This window comes from Phycodurus eques, chromosome 20 (assembly GCF_024500275.1).
Source record: "Phycodurus eques isolate BA_2022a chromosome 20, UOR_Pequ_1.1, whole genome shotgun sequence".
Classification (NCBI taxonomy): Eukaryota; Metazoa; Chordata; class Actinopteri; order Syngnathiformes; family Syngnathidae; genus Phycodurus; species Phycodurus eques.
The window spans coordinates 2,036,083-2,058,568 of NC_084544.1; the positions used below are offsets into that span (position 1 = coordinate 2,036,083).

Below are 22,486 nucleotides of genomic sequence, written 5' to 3' on the forward strand. Positions count from 1 at the left end.
GACGCGGCATCGGATGAGAGCGGATGCCGCGGCAGTGTTTCCTGCAAAAAAACAACAACAACAACAACAACAACTCTCTGTCCATCTGTCTATTAAAACCATCCATCACTCATCCATCTATCAATATTAAAAAAGGCGTATTCCTGAAGCTTTGAGCGTGCCAGGTATTCGACTCTTCTTCTCGAGCGAGCCGAAATAGGTCAAATAGCAGTCGAGGTGTTCAGATGTCTCTTTCCCTGCGGTCACTTCATTTTTCTTTTTTTGTCTTTCTTTGTCGCGTGCAGTGTGACAACGCCAAGGGCCTGCGGGCCTTCTTCGATGCCATCTGCTACGGACCCAAACACCTGATGATCTTCGGCGGCGTCTGCCCCTCCGTCACCTCCATCATCGCCGAGTCCTTGGGGGGATGGAACCTGGTGCAGGTACGAGCTAATGTGCTAATGTCGTTCGTTTTGAACAGTGTCCTGGACTTGCAGTTTAGCTACATGCTAACAGAGCTAAGGACAACCACACTAAGGAGCAACAGTCTGTTACAGTTCCTGTAAATGTGTCTCGTTCTCTGTTTACTATTACAATTGTTCAAATAGGCCTAGTTAGCTTATCTAGCTAAGCTTGCGATAGCGCCACGCTAGGCCTAGTTTGTAGCATAACGTTAGCATTTGGAGCCAAAAAAAATAAAAATTAAAAAAAACATAACTGCAGAAATGTGTATTTGTACGATGTGGATGACCATATAGCTTCTAGCCCTTGTGTTAGGCATTTGGGCTAATGGGCTAACAACAGCAAAGCATTATTTTACAGATAATCCATTGCTTACCTTGGAGCAGACAAAGGTGTGCCCGTTGACTTGTATGTGTCTACATTTGACAGACACATAGCCTTATTTCAGTAGCGCAACATTAGCATTTTGCACTAACAAACAGCATCACATAATTTCAAAAATAATAGGCTACAAGTACATTGCTGAGCCTACAGTTGATTTTTGAGGGATTCAAATGACTTTGTGGATGACCGCATTCCCTTTTAGGCCTGAAGTCTGTAGCATAACGTTAGCATTTTGAGCTAACAACGGATGCATAGCTTTATCTCCGCTTCCACTCTGCCAGTAATATTTTTTACAAGATTCTGGAATATATCTGTGACTCCCCCCCCCCCCCCCCCCCCCCCCCCCCTCCTCTCATTGTGCTCAAGCTGGCTACTTTACTACCATGTTAAACATTCCCGCGTGTGCTTAAAGCCACAGATACGGCGGCGCCTCCTTTCCCGACTGAACAGAAAAATGCTCCATCTGCGACGAGCGCCACAAAAGGTTATTGGCTGGCGATAAGATAAGGCGAGAAGCCGCCGGTGCCAGCAGATAGCATAATTCAAGAGGCGCCTGGCTTAACGGCAATGTCACATTTACGTCGCGTATCTCCTTGCGCCCGCAATTACGGCCAACGCCACGTCACGCCGGAGAAAAGATTACACCGCAAAATTAGAAAATAACCATTTCTTTTATTTCAAACATTCAAATTGTTTTTTGTATATTGTGATATATCAGCCTGGGTCAGTGTATTTTATTTGACATTTTCTTGGCCACTAGCTGGCTATGGTGCTCAGTCATAAATCTAAGAGGCGGTGAATTTCCAGAAACATTTTTGATGTGATGTTTAGCTTTTGCAAATATTGAAATGATTAACTTGTAATATCTAGTTTGAGTATTATATGACAGAAAATTGCGTCCTTTGAATTCTGCCTGGCAACGAGCGCAAGCCACCTTCGATGTTTAGACACAAATCAAAGAGGTGACCAAAATGGCTAAAATGGACAGCAATGGAACGATTTGACTGCAGCCCTACGAATTCCACCTGACAACGTGTAAGTTTCGGCACGAGTCAAAGTTAGAAAAAAATCCTGTACATTCCCAAAATTGTCACGGGATATTTAGCGGCAGTTGCGCGCTTGTTCGACACCCACCTCGCTGAATCCTACCAACAAGACACCAGGCAGCTTTTGGTTGCGTTATCGAGGATTGAAGTCATTTAAAGCACCGTGCAGTCCCTTTTTTTTTGTTTTTTGTTTTTTTCCCCCCCCCCCCCCATTTTCTTTAATAGGTGGCTCCCTATTTGTCTGCTTTGCAAAAGAATCCGTGCACTAACAACATCACGGCAGCATTGGAGAATACAAATGGCGTGGCAAACATTTATTGAAATGCAAAACCCTCCGCAGCGGGAAAGAGAGACGCTTTGACGTCGCTGTCGTCTTGTTATTTTAATTGCACTAATGAGATGTATACCGCTTTGTTTCTCTGCTGTTTGCTTAGCACGTATTTCTCCAGCTGCTACCGTGTGTGCTGGAGGGCTGCGGGGATGATTAGCTCTCGCGGCCTGCTGCTGCTGCTGCCGCTGCTGCTGCTGATGCTGATGCTGATGATGCTGATGCTGCTGGCTTTTATGTTCCCTGAGCTGGACGTGTACACATTTCTCGGTGGAGCGCAGTAACGTCAGGCAGAATATGTTGGTCGTAATAGACCTGTTACCATCTCACTAAGAATGTCTTTTTGGACATGTCGTTAGCATATCACTTCTGCCATCTGATCACTGAGTATGCTTGACAATTCATGGACAATAATAATGATTTCAGTCATGACTCCTTGAGACTTTTTCATGCGTCCTGTGATGATAGACGTGGCCACCCAGTTTCGTGGAGATTGGTGAAAGCGTTGTTCGAGGCTAATGGGTTTTCTAACCTTCGTGCCATGGGATTCGCCCCAAATGGCATTTTCAAACCAAAATGGCTGACTTCCTGTTCTATTTTAGGTGTGGGTCCTTTTTTGCGCGTCCTGTTATGATAGACGTGTCCACCCAGTTTCATGGAGATTGGTGAAACCGTTGTCCAGGGCTAATTGTTTTTCTAACCTTCGTGCCATGGGATTCGCCCCAAATGGCCTTTTCAAACCAAAATGGCCGACTTCCTGTTCCATTTCAGGCATGGGTCCTTGAGACTTTTTCCCGCATCTTGCTATGATAAACACGCTCATGGAATTTCACGTCGATCGCCGAAACTGGAGACGGGGGGGGCCAATTTGTTGTCATTTTCCAGGGGACGCTACCGTGTGAGTTTCGAGGCGTCGTGTTTGACATCCTTAAAATATCAACATTTTCCCATGATACAAAAGCTTGGCAAAATTGCCGATTTTTCTGGCATGATGAGGCCTCCAAAAAGGCAATTGGTTGATGGAAATATCATAATAATGAACAATGATTTCAAGAGGGCCTGGGAAGCACTTTGTAGTAATGATGTCTTTCTACTTCCTGTCTCTCTCTCTCTCTCTCTCTCTCTCTCTCTGCATGTGCGGGAGGGCGAGTTGATGTTTCTCATATTAGCGTGGGGCCGTGTCCGACAGTTAAACTGCTCTTAATCGATCGCGCAAGCTTCAGTCTTTTCCAAGCAGGCCGTCGCGCTGCTTAATGGCTCGTAATGGAGCCCAGTGCCGCACGCAGTCCGAATGCTCCACCTTTTTTTTTTTTTTTTTTTTGCAGATTTCCTTTCAAATGCCAGACGAGTAGGGGGGCGGGGGGGAAGAAGACGTTGGCTCAATGGGACTCTACAAAATGTCTTTCGGGGGAGGCTTGCATCATAACTGCTGTGTTGTTTATTTTGACATCCCTGCTCATACTTACTTACACTGTACATACTGTATCTTCTCTCGAAATGTCAGTGGAGCCCCTAAAATAGGATTTTTTTTTCTTTATTTTTTTTACATTTAGGATATTTTTTTTTATGTGTAATGTCTTGTTTTTGTTGACATGTTTACATGGTTATTAAAAAAAATCCTTATTACATTTAAAAATAACCATTCAGCATTTTCAAACGATTAAATAAGTACATTTCTAATTATTATATTTTAATTTAATAACATTTTTAAGACTTTATGTTCCTTGTTTTGAATACAGTCTATGCATGAAATGACAATCTTTGCCTTTTGAGAGGTAAGGTAAGGTAAGCAAAGTACACTGATAACTTTATTTTGAGTATTTTTTTAAACTTATATTAGCCGAAAAAGTTGTTAGCCAAAATGCTAACATTAGGCTAGTAATGGAGGCCTAAAAAGCTATGCGGTCCACCGCGTAGTCATTGGAACCCCTCGTCATAGGAAGTCGCAGGGGTCGTGTGACGTGATATTTACCACTTGATAGGTTAACAGGAAAGGGTGGCGGTGGGTGGGCGTCGGCGGGGGGTCCCGAGGCGGTGCGTTTCCGCCCCCGGAGCCCACCGGCAGCAGGACGCGTTAGCACACAAATACACACACCGCCGCTGACCTTTTAGCGCCAACAAACAGCATTAAATATGAATAAGGACATAATTGAAAGTAACCGCTGGCGCTTTCTTCTTCCTCTTTCAACCTACACGCACACACACATATACACACAGTGATACAGGCTGTAGTAAAACAGACATTAGCTCCCTTCTAATACTTTGCCAGTAATAATCTTGACATTTACGGTGACGTCATTAAGACACTAAGCAAACCGCACGCACTCCGAGTCGGGTCTTTGAACACAACAATCAAATGCTAACGCGGCTTATTCAGAAAAGTCTTGAGCTGTGAATCATTCCTCTTGTTTTATCATCTCTGGACTATTTTTTGTGATTTACTTTGCGCATCGACTTTATTTTTGGACGACTACTCATCCTGCCGTCGAGGTCTTGCATTGATCGAGATGAATGTTTTTCAAATATCAATTGCAGTAACACAATTAAATATAGACAACACATTTTTTCTACATAGATTTTTTTTATATATAAATCACAAGTTTTATTTTACATTGAATCCAAGTTTTAAAAACTCGTATTGAAAAGGTATCGGCCCGTCACACATATATTCCTTTTTTTTTTAATTTTTTTATTTTTTTTTTTTAAGCAGGGCTTACTGGGCGCAGGCAACCTCTGACTTTTCCCGCCCTCTGTTGTGGCATTTACTTCCTTGACGCCGTAGCCCGCCGTGATGTTGCAGCCAGCGGGACTAATGAGCCTAATTGTAATAATTACGTGCCTCCGCTTGGCTAAACACATCATTGAATACAGTGGGAACTTTCCTTTGTACGGTGAGATGTTAGGAATCCATGTTATTGATGAACTTACTGATCGGAATCAATTCTTGAAGACTTTTTAAAATACACACACAAGCGACTTTTTTTGTAGCATTTTAACTTTGAAAAAAAAGTTAACATCTGGTAATAAATAATAAAGCATTAATGCTACGGTTAATGCCAACGTGATGTTACTGACGTGAGGAAAGAAAGAGCTATGCAGTGGTCCACATACAGTAGTTATTTGAATCCTGTCACAAATCAACAGCTTCAAAGTTAGCAATATGCTTCTGCCTCTAAACGCTCGTTAGCTGCAATGCTTTGTAAAAATGCTAACGTTACGCTCCTAACATCAATTATTCAGTCGTGTCTTGCGGCGGAAGACGTTTCAGTCGTGTCTCACATTGAGCGTCCTTGGCGTCTGTGTTCTTATAGATGAGTGTCTGATAACGTAAACTGTATGCAGCGTTTACACACAAGTCACATCCGCTCGCCGTAGCGCTATAATGGCGCACACGAAGGAGTGCAGAGGGCAGCAGTTTCTGTGGATTATGTCCAATTTTTATTCAAGGTGGCGGTTACCATGAATGTTGAATAACACGAATGTGCATACAAAACTGTGCCGTCTCAACAGTCCCTCTGTCTTGCTGAACGGACCCCCCGATATGCGAAGCCATCTATAATCTACGTCGTCAATGTTAGTTCATTATAGAACAACAATAGGCCTTTCCGGTTGATTGAGCGAGTACAATACCAACAAACCCGTTCTCACAAATCTAAACTTTCTTTCAAAGCATTAGCGCTCAAAAAACAAGCGCCGAGGGGGATGCTTGAGATGACGGGAGGGCCAAAAAACAAAGCAATGAGCGTGCCAAAGAGGTGTTCTGACAAGCAGTCGTTGCCCAGAGGTCATCTGCTGCTATCTGAAGTGCAGTTCGCCCGCGGGGGACGCGGGGACTCCTTTTTACCGGCATCACGTAACGTGGCTAATCCGCTACGACGGCACGGGACGCCAGGGAAGAAGCGGCAAAAGAAGCAGAGTCAGCTTTAATTCGTACACGCAGCGTCGGAAGGCGTTCGCGGACACCGAGTTTGACAGCACGTCGACGTCTTGGCTTTTCAGTAGAAGAAAACATAGGCAAAACACGACAAATGTTGTTAAAGCTAAGCTTGGCTACAAAGTAAACTCAAGTCTTGAAGCCAAGCTAAGCAACTACAGCGTTAGGTTATTATTGCACACAGACATAAGTTCTAAAACTAAGTTAGGCTACCAAGACTGCTAAAGTTAGGATTCATAGACGCAAGTGTTAAAGCTAAAGGCTAAGGTACTCTACTGGGAAAGCTAAAGTTACAACACACATTCAGTACATAACATTTGCTTTGTCAGTAGCCTAGCTTAGCCTTAACACACATCTGTGTCTCATTACGTTAGCTTTCTCGGTAGCATAACACTTTAAGTCTGTGTATTGTAACTTTAGCGTTCTCTGTAGCTTAGCTTAGCTTGAATGCTTCGTCTGTATGTCATAACTGTAGCTCTCCTGGTAGCTTATCTTAGCTGAATGCTTACATTCCAACACACATACTTGATTTTTAAAGCTCAGCTAGGTTACATTGAATGCTAAATTTACGACTCATGGACTTAAGTGTTGCGGCCGAGATCAATTACTAAGATGGCTAAAGCTAGGACACACATTTACAGGCATGTGTTAAAGCTAAGCTAGGCTAACGGAGTTAAACTTACAGCTCGTAGACTTACGTGTTAAAGCTAAGCTAGGTTAGGAAACACAGGGTTGTGTCAAAACTCTGCTAGGCTACCAAGACGGCTAAAGTTACAATACACACGGCGAAGCTAGGTTATAAAGAAAGCTAAACTGCCGACACACAGACTTGAATGTTAAAGCTCAGCTAGACTACCAAGAACACTTTATGACCTATAGACTAAAGTGTTTTAAGCTTTAAATGACTTCGATGCTCGATAACGCAACCAAGAAAGCTAAAGTGACGCAACACACTGTTGTTGACAGTGTTAGCCTTTGATTTGGCTCTCGTGTAACTCTTGCGCTGCGTTTGAGTGCAGCTATGTCACGTTTGAGGACCTTTTTTCCTCAACAATTGTCCAGTGTATGAGCCAAATGCACTGCCACGGTTTCATCATCCACTTGAACAACGCCACAAACAAGCCACTCAGACACTCCAGTTCTTTGTCTGCGCAATACGAGGTAAATATGATCGCACGCAGCGGACCGCCTCTCTCGCTTTCTCTCTCAGAGAGAACAGCTGGGGAGAACGGCGATGGGCTCCCCGGCGCAGCATCTGCTCATTAATCATGCACCGGCAGGCCATTTCAGGTTGCGCTATCAAATCTCCATTTATAAATAGAATCGCGATGGAGCCAGGTGACAGGATGCCATCAGTCATCAGCGACTCCCCGTTCGCACGATAAACTCCCCCCTCCCTCGATTCCCGCTGGGATTTCCTCCCAAATTTGGGAGTCACATTGAGGGCACGATTAAAATGTAAAGTGTTCCAGGGGGTGAACGACCGAAATATTATTTTGTAGTGGACTAAAACACCATGGAAGTTGAATCGAAGTTGATTAATCGATGCTGACTTTGATATTTTTTCAGTAGAGTACAGCGGTCTCCAACCTCCAGTGGTGGGAGGTATTCGTGTTTGGCGATGTCACTGATAAAATGCTGCATCCACTGGTGATAACGCAACGGAATCTATGCCGTTTAAGTGCGATAACATTGTTAGCTTCATATAAATGACACTTATTTGATTGCGCTGCAGGTGTTTGCTACAGACATGTTATTAAGACACCTGGAAACTGTTTAAAAGAGTGCAAAGTCGGCATATGTATCCCCCTTTAAAAACAACTGACATTTGAGGCAGATGATCAGGGAAAAAACACGATCTCGTCGCCGTCCTTGGAGGTGGGGACGGGCCCGATCCGTGGACAGATGGCGACGTGAAGAATGGCCACCGCTGCCGATAAAGCTGTCTGCTGGCGCAAGTGATGAGGGAGGCGGGGGTGGCGGTGTTAACAATTTATGTCGCGTCAAACGTATCGTGCGTCGACCTCAGCAGAATTCCGAGTCGGCGGCTGTGAGGGAGCCACTTCCTGGTTCCCGTGTGTCGGGTTTGGATTGACGGCTAAAAAGGTTACATTCGCAAAACTTCTTTTTATGGTCAGGTTTTGATGATGTCATAAAAAGTCAAGCGCATGTGGACGCTTGGATGGGCGGGGACTTGTTGGCGACAAGATGATTGACAAGCGGGCACAGGTGGCGGCCAGCCGTCAGCTGTTGTCACATCACTTCCCTGACTATTATCTTTATTTTTTAAACTCTTGTTATTTATTTATTTATTTGCATTAGTATTAGTATACTGTTTTTAAATGGTCACTAACTACCAATTAAACCCGATTCAGCTACGTTAGCCCTAGCGCAGTGCATTCTGTAACTTGTTGTACCAATGTGTCATATGCTAAATTAATTGGCCAGTTTAGCTCGAAAAAAGCCCCCCTCCCCAAAAAAACCAAAAACAAAAACCCACGTTTTGACCCTCAAAGACTACCTTAGTCAGCGGGGACCTCGGGAAATGCAGAGCGAATCGTCATTAACACACTAGCAGCACCACTGATAGAGCAAATTATATTAGTTCAATTAGAACCGTCAACTTAAATGTGATTCTAATGAGCAAAAAATAAATAAATGCTAGCGCAATGCATTCTGGGACTTGTAGTACAAGTGGCGCATGTTAGGATTAAGTGCTACTAATTGATGAATTCAAGTCGTTCAACGATCAGCCCTTCAGTGTCGATTATCTGTTGCCCTTCTGGAGCACAGGGACTCTCGGGCAGTCTAAGCTAGCTCAGGAAGCACGGCGGTGGTCCTAGGCTTCATTCAATATTCAGTAAGCAGCATTTAGTGCGCCGTGGGAGCGCCCGGTCAGAGAGGCTTTCGGACCCAACACGCACACACACCAGCCGCAACTCATTAGCACCACGATGGAGATAAAATATCACACAGGGGGGATTGCAGCGGATGCTAAGGAGCTAAACATGAACAAATGATGACTTAAGTGTCAGGTTAGCGGATATAAACCAGAGCTTTAATTGTATTGTATAACATGTATTTATCACTTTGATGGTTAGCTTGCAAGTTGCCAAGGTGCCCCTGACTACGGTCTCTTCAAAGGGTCAAAAAAGATTTGAAGAAACTGTTTTTTGTTTTCTAAATGGTGTCAGCAGCCTGGTAAAGTTCATCAGCTTGCCAGTCTCCGAGGTCCCAAACATGCTCCTCAGCGTGGTGGTCTTTGTGGGTCAAAACACCTTATTTGTTCTTTAAATGGTTTTGCTAGCCCACGAACGATGATTAGCTTGCCAGTTCACCACCAAGTACAGTGGCCTTTGAGGGTCAAAAACCATTTGACAAAGGGCTGTTTTTTTGTTTGTGTTTTTTTGTTCTCTAAACGCCTGCGAGCCCACTATTGACAATTAAATTGACATTTTTGTGGTCCCCATTGAATACGGCAGCTTTTGTGGCTAAAAAAAGTACTCCGTGTAAAGGTTGTGTCTAAACTTGCCAGTTAGCATAGCGTCTAAAACACGCACCGCAGAATGTACTGCGCTAGTGTGATTGCTATTGTATCGGGTTTTAGATCTGTGATCGAATACACTCGTGACAAGGTTAATTTGCTCTCCAAATGGTCTAACGACGATAGCTTGCTGAGTACGGTGGCCTTTGAGGGTTGGTAAAGTGTTTGTAAATTGTAAAAGTTGAACTCTTCATAGCTTTGTAAGTTAACCGTAAGAGTAAATTGTGTTTTTCTTTTTTTTTTTTTTTTTTTTTTTTTTTTTAATACTCATCTTGAATTGTTTTCCAGCACTGAAATATTTCCCTTTTCAAATTCTTCTCGGGTTTGTAATGATCAGGCAGTAATTCATGTTTCGCGGTTCAACGCTGATCATTCATCACCTCGTGTGCGATCGTTGCAGCCGATCATGTTTCATCGATACGCCACAGGGATGGGCAAGGAAATACGTTTTCCGTCGCCACTGAAAGACATTGGATTTTTTTTTCTCCCTTGAGGAAGACGAAGCAATTGTTCCAAGTGCGTTCAAAATGTTGTTTTGTCCCCGCATCGATCGCGCTGTTTCCACTTAAGCTCCTATCGATATTCATAGCCGAAGCTTGTAGCTCTTGGACGGAGTATGACTAAACATTCTTTTTCCTCTTCTTCTTCGATTGAGTTAGGAGCACAAATGGCGGTCTAAACACGGCTGTCGTGTCCCTTCATTTATTATCCATGACGGTCACTTCATTATTCAAAGGCGTACCGCACAGTTAGCCTCGGCGGATGCGATCGGAACGCCCGATCGATGCCGCTAGATCACGTCGGCTACTCATTTAGAGACAGGCTGCCTTGCCTTTTAATAGAAGCTCATTGAAGCTCTTTTACACTTTCCATCTAACTCAGCTTGTCTACTGATTTTTCCCGTTTTGCTGACCTTCTGATGGGGCATCACACACGTGGCATGTATGTAACAGACTGCAACCAGAGCGTGCAGTGCGGACGCTGGTTTGGTGGAAAGGCAGCGTGAAACGGGCTACTCTGACTCTCATGTTTTATTTAAAGAGCAGCGGAGTCTTTAGCTAACGCTGAAGAGCCCCGACGGAAACCGCCAAAAATAGTCCTCGCGCCAGCTAATGTAAGAAGAGGACTCCAAAGTGGGCACGCACGCGCGCCGCCCGTGCTCCCACCTCCCCCTTACGCCGGAGGTAATTAAAGGCGCTTGTGAGGACCCTCCCACTTGTCTCACGACAAGGTCACGGACGCTCCTGGCGGGGTGGAACAAAGAGCCGATTCAACCCGCTGGGACCTTTATGACGATAATGCGTAAAAAAAAAAAAGATGACGGCCATTGCAGCCATCATCTTTCATACGCAAGGGCGTCGACCTCGTTTTCGTCGCGGGCCGCATTTTAGTTACGGTTTTGCCTGGGAGCGTTTTTATGGCAGCGGTTTGGAGGACAGTGAACAATATCTCCAAAAAAAGAGGCATCAAGCTGTTTATTGCCACTCCCACTTGAAGAATACTGTAAAGCTAAACATGAAACAAAATGAGTTATAGCTACTACCTCACTAATTTCACTAACTAGCTACGACCTCAATAATCTGACAAACTAGCAACTAACGCACTTACCTTGGCTTCCTAACTTGCCGAAATAGTTGCTATTTTACTAACCTGGCAAAAAAGCTACAACCTCACTAAGTTTGACTAACTCGCAACAACCTCACTAACCTTGCAGAGTCGAAACTGGCTCAGTTTGGCTTACAAGTGAAACAAACTGAGGAATAAGAAGGCACAAACTGTGGAAAATGTGTTTAGCGCAATAGCCAACAAAGACGAGAAGATAGCAAACCAGAGAAGAAGACAAATTTAGCAGAACAGCGAACAAACGTAGAAAATGACGCAATTATTTTTAGTCATCAAAGTGATCTCTAGCACTGTCATCTTTATGTTTGTATTTATTTAGCTAGTCTCTAGTTAGCATGTGGGATCTTGCGTTGACGATTTCTATTGTGCAAGAAGTGCGTTGGGTTGCTAAATGCATTTGCTTTCACTGCATGTTTCTTTATTTTTTATTTTTTGTTTGCTTACAATTCTTCGAGTAACACTGCAAATTTCAGTCACCGTAATCACGACTTGAAATTTTTATAGCCTTTGATTTCTAGTGTGCACCTGGGTCGGGATGATAGTTCTCACACTTGACCGAAAACGGAGTTGCTTCCTCAGTGGGGGACTCCTCCAGTAAAAGTCCATTTTCGATACCGCCAGCGGCGATAACTGCGACTGCCCGGCGACGAGTACGAGATGAAAAGGTGCCGTCGCTGTGATTCACCGAGAGAAACGCATAATGAGGAGATCACAGTCAGGAGGCGCTTGAACTCTTTTTAGGAAAGCGGCACGGCGGACCAAGTAACGCAGCCGCAATAGTAGATCGCTATCGTGAATCACAGCCTCCTCTGCTTCTCGCAAAGTGTGTAATTAACCCTACCGTGAGTCACACGTTTCCTTATATCAACACACACGGCTCACCAAAAGTATTTGTTATTTGAGCGCAAATATAAGATATTAGTCATATTAAAAACATTTGTCATTACTTTAGCTCCTTCGGCAACCATTTGTTGTTGTTCGGGGGTTTTATCGTCAGCAAGGGGCTGTGCAATAATTTGTCACATTCTAATTGCAACACATTCTTGTATACATTTGTTAAACAAATAGGTATATAATTTTTAAATATTTGTTATATATAAATATTTTGGGTCACAATTTAGTTACACGAGAGCGGGGGGGGAAGAGTCAACTGGTTTTAATTCGTGCATTTTAATAACCTTTCAAATGTGTTTAAAAGATTTAATATTATAAAAAATATTTACACAAATAATTATTTGTATGTCTAATTCTAATAATTATGTCTAATAATTATTTGTATGTCTAATTCAAGGGCAAGAAAATAATGTTGAATAATTAGCTCTTCTGTGGTTCCAATGAAATGATGTTTAAATCCCTGTAATATGTCTTACAACGTGTAATAGATTGATTTAAAAATATGTATTTAAAATTTTGAAATATTCTCAGAAATCTTTACAAACTTTTTAATGCACTACTGGATTTAGCTACACAAAGATAAAAAAAAAAGGAAATGTGTCAAATAGTTGGTTGTATAGTCCTATTTGAATTGTATTACATGACCTGGAATATGGATCACAACATGTTATAGTTAAATATTTCATACAATTTACTAGAATTTTAAAATTATTGTTGGAAAAACTAAATTTAAAAACATTATGGACAAAATATTTTAGTTTATCTACTTGAGAGGATCAAAATATTACAAACAACTCTCAGTATGGCGCCTAAACATATTCAAAGAATTATCTTGCATGTTGATGTTGCGGCAAATGATCAACTAAAATATTCACGGTCGGCCTACAATTCTGAGAAACGATTCAAGCGGTTGCAAAGGAGACGAATAAAGTGCGAGGTGTGTGTTTGTCCTCGCTTCCGATGGCTGTGCTATTGTGTGCGCGTGCGCGCATCTAATCTCAGTGCAGAAATTAATCACAGACGTTTGCGGCTCAAGGGAACGCTGGTGACCTATTGCTAGGATTTGTGCATGGCGAAGTGAGAGAGACGAAGCAAAATGACAAGCAACATTTACACTGCTTAGTTCCCATTTAGCATCTGTAGTCACCTTTTTTTAATATACACCGCTAATGTGTGTGTATATATATATGTATATATATATATATATATATATATATATATATATATATACGTTCACAACATGTAACGATCATAAAAGGCAGCTAAGCACATCGATTAATGCACGTTTTTACCAAATTGACAATACATTTCATGTGTTAAGTCTTCAGCTTTTACGTACAAGGGGTTTGTACAGTATTGATACGCCAACATCAGACATCGATGCCGTCCGACTTCTCCGTAAACATGTAAAATTAATGATGATTTTTACATTTTTAAGTCATCAAAAATGCTCAAAATGTCATTTATCACATAATCATGATATCCCTGTATTGTAATAATATCATTATCATTGGCTAAAAATACTTAGCAACCTAGCTTCTAGCTCAGTAACTTGGCTACCAAGCTAGCTACTAGCCCAGTAACCTGGCAAACTAGCTACCCTCTCACTAACTTAGCTAACTAGCTACTAGCTCACTACTTTAGCTGTCGACAGATCATTTCAGAAGTGAAATACAAGCACCAATTGAGTTTTACACAGTCGAAATTTGGAGATTGAAATACGGACATTTTGTCTTGTATCACAGAATCAATATTTCAGTATCGATCTTCCAAATGCTACTGCTTGCCTATTGCGAAACTGTAGATTGCTACTGACTGTGTATGCAGGACTGAAGTATGGCAGTATTGTTAACGTTTGTGTCTTTTCTGCTTTTCAGCTGTCCTTCGCGGCAACCACTCCGGTGCTGGCGGACAAGAAAAAGTACCCCAACTTCTTCCGCACGGTCCCCTCAGACAACGCCGTCAACCCGGCCGTGGTCAAGTTCCTCAACTACTACAACTGGAGCCGCGTGGGGACGCTCACGCAAGACGTGCAGAGGTTCTCTGAGGTCTGTCCTTTCCCTTTTATTTATTCAAAACAAACAAACAACACTTTGTAAAATAAACGAGCATTTTTTAAATGTATAAAATGAGACTCGGGCATCCCAGTGGAAGGCGCCGAAAATGAGAACAGCGCTCAACGTTTTTTTTTTTTTTTTTGGGTGAATGATGCAAGCAGACAGCAGCAGCACTTAATTTCTGGCTAATGGCAAAACAACACAAACAAAATCAAATCGAGACCAAATACTCCCAATACAATCGCAAAATCAACTCGTTTCCCTGGAAATACACAGAGTGTAGCTAAGAGCTGCATTACTAACATCAGCAGACAAATCTAGTAAAGAGGCTAACTCCAGGAAATCAGCTAACTCGGGTAGCTAACTAACTAAAAGCTTACAAACCTGGTAATCTAACATTTAGCTCACGAACTAGCTGACTAGCTCTGAGCTCACTAGCTTGGCAATCTAGCTACTAGCTTACTAACTTGACTAGCTACTACCTCACTAACCTGACTCCTAGATATTACTTAACTACAAACTTTTAGTCAAAGTAGCAACTAGATGTCTAACTAGCTACTAGCTGGCTAATTTACTACTTGCTCACTAACTTGCAAACTAGCAAGCTGACCACTAACTAGCTACCTGCAAACTGCCTTCCATTTAACTACCTGCTGACTAACCAGCTACGATGTCATCAACTCGGCAAAATAGCTACCTGCTAATTAACTAACTCGTTAACTAACCTAGCTAAGTAGCTAAAAGGCATGTACTATTTCCATTCTAACTAACAAAGCTAACAATGGACGACAGATAGTTTTAGAAATTAAATCAGGAAGTCACCTGATATAAGATTTGTTTTTAAAATTATTATTCAGTATGTTAGCTAACTAGCTAGTATCTCACTAACAAAGCAAAGCAGCAACAGGTTTACTGAGGTAGATAAATAAATAGATAACCCTAACTAACTACACACTACATTATTATTTTTTTTAAACCACCAACTGCTGAGCTAAAACAAAATTGAAACAGTTAAAAAGCGTATGACAAATACACACCGCATAAAGAATGGCGTAGTAACGCGGTACCGGGGCCGGAGTATCAACGGCCAACAGTAATTGGCACGTTTTAAAGCATTATCTCTTTGAGGATGCCAATGTGTTTTGAGTAGGTGGCAATCATTTTCCATTCAAGCGCTTTCTCCCGTCGTGCCGCTTCATTTCTTTCCCGCCCACGCGAAGCTGCCACTCGCATTGGGAGAACATTTGCAAACGCTTCTTCTGTCGTCAATGACATCGTGAAGGGAGCCATTGTGTTTTGGTGTGTAAGCGTTTGCATGACGAGTTGCTCGTTTTTCCGATCGTTACCTCTGCCGAGGAAGTTATGCTGGGCCTGTTTGTTTAATTATGTGTGCAACTTCAGAATCGGAAGCATCTTTATTCGCCCCGTATGTCAAAAACACGCACGGAATTTGTCTCCGGTAGTTGGAGCCGCTCTCGTACGACAACAGAAAGCCGTTTGACAGACAATACCTTTGAGACATAAAAACAGAAAAACACAGTACGGAGTCACTGAGCAATGAAAGGCTAACGGTAATGCCGATCAAGTTTTTTTTTTTTTTTTTTACTTATTTTTTTGACAATTGTGCAAATGATGCGAAGTCCTCCAGCAATTTAGAGCAGTTTGAAATGATTAATTTGCTGTTAAAAAACCCCAAAACAAAAACAAACGTCCCGGTTGTAATTGGTGGTTTTAGGATTTGGGATTAGGAATTTGGTTTCGGGTAGATTGAGGTGTTGGGGTTTATTATAATGGTTTAGCGATTAGTGCAAGGGACTAAGGTTTTCGGTTAAGGTTACGGTTTAGGGTCGAGGGTTTGGGTGTAGGGACAGTCATTAAGTTTACATCTGTCATTCTGTATGGGGGAAAAAAAAGCATTGGAGGAGGTCTTCTGCTTCTCATTTTCCCATTCGGGGGAGCGTGCAATTCCATTTGTAACGTGAGCCATCTTATTTCAAGACAAACACATTTGCGAACGTACCATCAAGACATCACGATAAAACAAGACAGAGGTGTTGAAGACATCACCTTCTAACCTAGAAACCAATCTGCTCATATGTATGAAAAAGGGGGGGGGGGGGGGGGGGTTGTATAAGAAGTGTGGTTGCGAAAATGTCTGCGAGCTCAAATCCCTTTATCGCAACGCTTCTGAAAGCAGTTGAGGGGCTTAGGACGGGAAGAAGACGGGAAACGCCGCCGTGCCGTCAACCTGTCGCCAGATTGTCCTCTAATCCCGATTTACAAATATGCAACCGCCGCTTCCGCACTCCATTATTCGCACAATCCCCCTCGACGCCGTTCGCGCCGCGCCGAGGAATGTTACCCCTCAAATCAAACGAGAGTGGTACTCGGTAGGGCGCAAACCAAAGACCAATTTGTACCACCTCGATACACTGCATGTTTTGCTGAAACCCGCACACAGTCACAAAAATCTGACGTGCTTGGCGAAATACCACAGAAATCCTGGATCCAGATCGCCATGCCGATGCCTGTCCCTGTTACAAATCTTTTAGGGGAATTAGCTTAGTAGCTTTTGCCGAATCCTGGACAGTGACAAAAATCTGACGTCTTTGGCGAACGAGCACAAAAATCCTGGATCCAGTTCGGCCTGCTGATGAGGGAAATTGGCTAAGTAGTTTTTGCAGAATCCTGCACACGGTGGCATAGTACCATTAAATTGTTGGATCCAGAGCTGCATGTCAATACCTTGCCCCTTTAGAAAGTTTTTTTTTTTTTTTTTTCGAGATTGGTTATGTGGTTTTTGCAAAATCCTATCAGCAGAAGTAACAAAAACCAAAAAAACAATGTTGTTTTCTGGTACATGTATTTTTTTTCGTACAGTCAGGCTCAAAACAACAAAACAATGAAAAGGTAACATCCTTGATGGTAATAAGAAATAGCTGGTTAAAACGGTTTCACTACGAAGACTTTGGTGGAACTTTCCGCGAGCGTAATGGATAGCGGCGCTGACGGTGTTGTCGACAAAGCAGCCTTTCTTCTATTTGTCACGCTCGCTTCCCGTCGCTCTCTCGCTGATGCTGCTGTGTCGCGAGGCGAGGTGCGTGTTACGCAACGCCGGTTGAAGATGCCCGCGGCGGGGCGAGAGAGGCCCGCAGGCGTCCCCTCGCCCCGCCCCGGCGGCAGAACGCAAACACCTGGAAGCTTTAGCCGGCTGCGGCCTCCTTCTATTTACGGCGCATCGCCGGTTTTAATGGTAATGACGACAAGGAGGCGGCTAGCCGTCACACACATTAACATTAACACGCGCGCACGCGATATTCGGCAATCAACTTTATTGCCAGACACGCAGGAACGGCAAACATCAATCAGAGCTGACGGAGAACAGGATTAGGAATTTGCCCTCTGGCTGTTTAATTACACTCGGGACCAATACACACTGATACAATGTGATTGTTGTTGTTGTTTATTTACTTTTATATGAACTCTGGCTGAAAATGGTGTTTTAGCCCTTTACAGGACACTCTTGGGAAATTCCATTACTGGAAGAATTTTAATTTATTGTTGTTATTATTTACTGTATTTGTTCAATGTCATGTTTTGTTTTGTAAATTGCATGATTATGGAAATTATACCTAAGTTTGATCTTTTTAATGAATGTAAAGAAAAACAGTTGTTGCTCCATTCAATGGCCATTGTGCTGCTCCTTCTAGTGTGCGCGCCTTGGCCACCTGGGGGCAGTATAATACTTCTATGCGGATATACCGGTCCCAGCTCCTCAGTAAACTGCAGTTGAAGTTTAGTTAGTTAAATCCAAATCTGGTCCGGATTCAACTGTTTTTTAAAAATCTGATCCCTCAGGTGAGGAACGACCTCACCAGCGAGCTGGAGAAGGCCGACATCCATATCGCGGACACCGAGAGTTTCTCCAACGACCCCTGCGTCAACGTCAAGAAACTAAAGGTGAGTTCCGGTAAATTGTTATTAGCGAGTGTTTGACGCCCGCTGAAATAAAACCGCCGGCATGAATAATTCGTCACAATCGTCTCGAAAGGAGCTGCGGGATAGTAAGCGAGTCTTAAAGGCTCTTCAGAGACCAGTTGGAGCGAACTAATGGATGTTCGACAGGCCTTTGCCGGCCTTCGGGTTCCAAATTAGGCTTTGACACATGTTCGGGGCATTTGAATATGACAAATATTTTATATTTCAGCTCTAATAACAGAAACGCCGTGTTTGATTCCTTCCAGCGGCTCATTCAATGTCTCCCCTTATCCACTGCGCCTCAGCAATAAGAAGGTCTTAATCTTAATGTCATCTGTTATCATAATGCGTCCGAATTGAAGCGTATCGAATCGATGTGTAATCTGGGCAGTGTACGCGCGTCCGGTCGCCTCGAGGACTTCGGAACGAAGAAGACCCGAGAGATGAGTCGCTCCGAGTGACATATGGTGGCCGTCGCCCCGGGGAGGATTCCTGACTCGCGTAATAGCGTACGTGGACAGGATTGTGCAGGAGATGGAGGGGCAAGAGAAGGGTTTCAAGCCTAGTTTTGACTTTCAAAGTTGGTCTTTTAGTTAGGGTTTCAAATTAGAGTTTCTAGTCTGGTTTAGGATCTCAAAGTAGGGTTTTTAGGATAGGGTTGGGGTTTCAAGCAAAGGTTTGGGTTTTGAAGTAGGATTTCAAGAATGTTTTTGAGTTTCAAATTCGGGTTTCAAGCCTGGGTTCGGGTTTGAAATTGGGGTTTCAAGCTTTAGATAGGGTTTTAAGTCAGGGTTTCAACGTAGCCTTTCCAGCTTGTTTTCAAGTTTCAAACGTTAGGGTTTCGTATTTGAATTCAAGCAAGGGTTAAGGTTTTTAAAGTAGCGCTTCAAGATTTCAAGACATGGTCAGGGTTTTTATGGTTACAAATTAGGGCTTCAAAGTTGGTTTAGGGTTTTTGATCCGTTCTCGATTTATCAACTAACATAAGAATTACAGAAAATAGAACCAGGGCAAAAGTTCAAAAGTAACGGTCTGGAGAACGGCGTCTGCAGCAGGTTCGGCTCCTGGCGTAGCCCGAACAAACAAAAAAATCACAGCCACTAAGTGACGCTTATGCCGATATTGATTATTTTTAGGACAACGACGTGAGGATCATCATCGGCCAGTTTGACGAGAACCTGGCTTCCAAAGTCTTCTGCTGCGTAAGTGGTCTCCCCCCCCGTGCGGGACACCGGCGGCCCGCACGACCGCACCTGAACGCTTCTCCTCCCCTTACTCACCTTTGCAGGCGTACAACCTGAACATGTTTGGCAGCAAATACCAGTGGATCATTCCTGGCTGGTACCAGGGCAACTGGTGGGAGCAGGCCAACAGCACCAACTGCACCACCAAGAAGCTGCTGGCCGCCATGGAGGGCTACATCAGCGTGGACTTTGAGCCCCTCAGCGCCAGGCAGATTAAGGGCATCTCCGGAAGGGTGAGCCCGCTTCCCAGTGTGAAAAACAAAAAATACACGAAGAACAAATGCAGCCAAGCGTCGTGATGATATTTGGTTGGTATTTACGGTGTTGATAATTGTGACTGCAAGACCAAAAAAAGAGCACAGGAGAGTTGAACCGTGAAGTGGTTTGTTATATTTTGTCTGCTGGTAAGCTGCTTTGTTTCTGTACTTTTGTAGCTAGCAGGCTACTTCCCGGTTGTCTGTTATTTAGGTAGCAAGCTACTTCTGTTAGCAGGCTACATCCTAGCCTAGTTAGTTTTTTAGTACGTGAGTTATCAGGCTATTTCCAGGTTTGTTTGTTTGTTAACAGGCTACATGGTACTTTATTTATTATTATTATTATTTTAAGTCAGCAGGTTATTTCTTGGTTTGCCCCTCTATTAGCAGACTACATCTTGCCGAATTAGTTTTTTTTAGTTTGTTAGCTAGCAGGCCACTTCCTGGTTTATTTGTTTTTGAGCAAAATACTTTTGTGGTTTGTTTATTAGTTAGAAGGTTACATCCTAGTTTGTTTGTTTGTTTGTTTGTTTGTTAGCAGACTAGTTCCTGGCTAAATTTGACAGTTGTAGCAAGCTACTTTGTGGTTCATGTGTTGGTTAACTAGAAAACTACTACCTGGTTTGTCTATTAGCATGTCCTTATTTGTTTTTGTCGTTTCATAGTTAGGAGGCTACTTCCTTGTTTGTATTGAGAGGTGAAACAATTTGATGAATCTACAATTTCTTTATTTATTATTACAACTATATCTATATTTCTAACTATATCTTTATCCAATTATTCGATACACCGTGGAAATCGATAGAATGATTGATGATAAAAAATATTCAATAGTGATAGCCCTATTTGTATTAAAACTGTTTGTCCCATTTCAGACCCCGAAGGAGTACGAGCGCGAGTACAGCCGCGAGCTACGTCAGAAGGGCGTGGAACCCAGCAAGTTCCACGGCTTCGCCTACGACGGCATCTGGGTCATCGCCAAGACCCTGACCCGCGTCATGGACCTGCTGCGCGTCAAGCAGCGGCAGAGCGGGCACCGCAACTTCACCGTGGACGACCACGAGGTGGGAAAGATGGTGCTGGACGTCATGAACGAAACCAACTTCTTCGGCGTCACGGTGAGTCCGAATAATTCGTGAAAACGTGCCCGTGTGCATACGCGAAAACGTCAGCTGCTGTGTGCGTTCATTAGTACAAAAGGTTTACAGAGAATATTTATTACCTAGCAGGCTTCTTCCTGCTTTATGTATTAAATTGCTTGCAGGTTATTTCCTGGTTTGTATGTTTGTAGTTGTTTGTTAGCAAGCTACTTCCTTTTTTTTTTTTTTTTTTTTTAAGTTAGCATGATACTTCCTGATTTTGTCTGTTAGCAGTGAGCTTCATTGTTTCTTTTATTTTTTTCTTTATTAGTTAGCAGGCTAATTCCTGGTTAGGGTGTCGGTTTAGTAGTTAGCAGGCTACTTGTCGGTTTAGCTTTTAGCTGGCTACTTCCTGGTTTGTCTATTTTATAAGCTAGAAAACTATTCTAACCCGCGTCGTCTGTTCGTCGGCTACGTCGCAGTTTGTCTGTTAGTTAGATAGCAGGCTACTTCGTAGGTTGAGAGCCAGTGAGCTTTTCTTGGTGGGCAGACTAGTTCCCTTTTAGCTAGGTGCTTCCTGGTTTGTTAGTTAGCGGATTCCGTCCTTGTTTGTTCATTTATTTGCGTACAGGCTACTTTAGGTTTGTTATTTCGAAGGCTACGTCGTAGTCTGTTAGTTAGTTAGCAGGCTTCTTCCATACTAGCAAGCGAGCTACTCCACCTGATACGTTGAACTTCACTGGGGGCTTAAAACCTACGCATGTACGTAGGCGATCCTAGCACGTAGCAACGTAGCATCTTAAAGGTAAAAACCGGGATATCTCCTGATGATGCTGAACGCTTTGTACAGACTGAAGCGTGTCTGTCTACCTACCACTGCAGTTGCTACCCCAACATAAGGGTACCCAAAAGTTTTTTTTGTTTGTTTTTGTTTTTGATACCCCCTCACAACTTCAGATGCCAAAAAGGAGTAGTGCCAATACAATGACTTGCGGCAATGCTACGAGGGTAATAATAGGTGTTCTCTTGAAAGCATCTGTGAAATGAGATTAAACAAATGTTACCCTGCACGCACAAGCCTTACATCCACCCACACGCACACACGTACACACACGAGCCAGCAGACAGGGGAAGGCAATCTCATGCCACCACCACCAGCACGCTGCCTGCATCTTTTATGACACTTTCTCTTAAAAAAAAAAAAAAAAAGAAGCCACTGTTACACAACCGGGAAAAACTCCAAATTCTGGCTCTTTATTTGAAGCCTTCTTCTTCTGGTGGTGTCAAACACACACATATATCCCATGAGAAGACAATGGCGACCACTCTGCAGTATTGAGATACTCCCCCTGTCGGAACCGCAGGATGATGTCTACACCCGCTTGGGGGGTCTCGGGTGGTGGGCGGTGTTAAGCAAGGTTGTGATTGCCATGACACGCGTGTTTTCTTTGATTTGCGGTCACTGAGGCGTGACCGCAAACATTCCTTTTAACGCGTGTTTGTGTATGTGTGTTAATTATTTCCGAGGAGCGCCGCCATTTTACTGTAATTAGCGAGGTGTGAGTCAGCGCCTTGTTTTGATAGCACAGCGAGCGTATGTGCTGAAAACGGAGGGGAACGGGGGGGGGGGGTTGAAATGGAGGTTTGCTGGCGCCCTTTCGCTGATGTTAAGGGACGGAG

The 22,486-nt window shown here is 43.2% G+C and overlaps 1 protein-coding gene across 2 annotated transcripts in view; it reads left to right on the plus strand.

Annotated features, from left to right (window-relative positions):
• gabbr2 (gamma-aminobutyric acid (GABA) B receptor, 2) overlaps window positions 1-22,486 on the plus strand; it is a 92,305-nt gene that overhangs the window by 29,342 nt on the left and 40,477 nt on the right. For both annotated transcript variants that reach the window (XM_061665297.1, XM_061665296.1), the window contains exons 2-7: window positions 285-422; window positions 14,072-14,242; window positions 18,110-18,211; window positions 19,366-19,431; window positions 19,518-19,706; window positions 20,603-20,845. In XM_061665297.1, coding sequence (XP_061521281.1) covers window positions 348-422; window positions 14,072-14,242; window positions 18,110-18,211; window positions 19,366-19,431; window positions 19,518-19,706; window positions 20,603-20,845 — 846 coding nt within the window. In that variant the 5' untranslated portion in view covers window positions 285-347. The remainder of the gene's footprint in view (window positions 1-284; window positions 423-14,071; window positions 14,243-18,109; window positions 18,212-19,365; window positions 19,432-19,517; window positions 19,707-20,602; window positions 20,846-22,486) is intronic.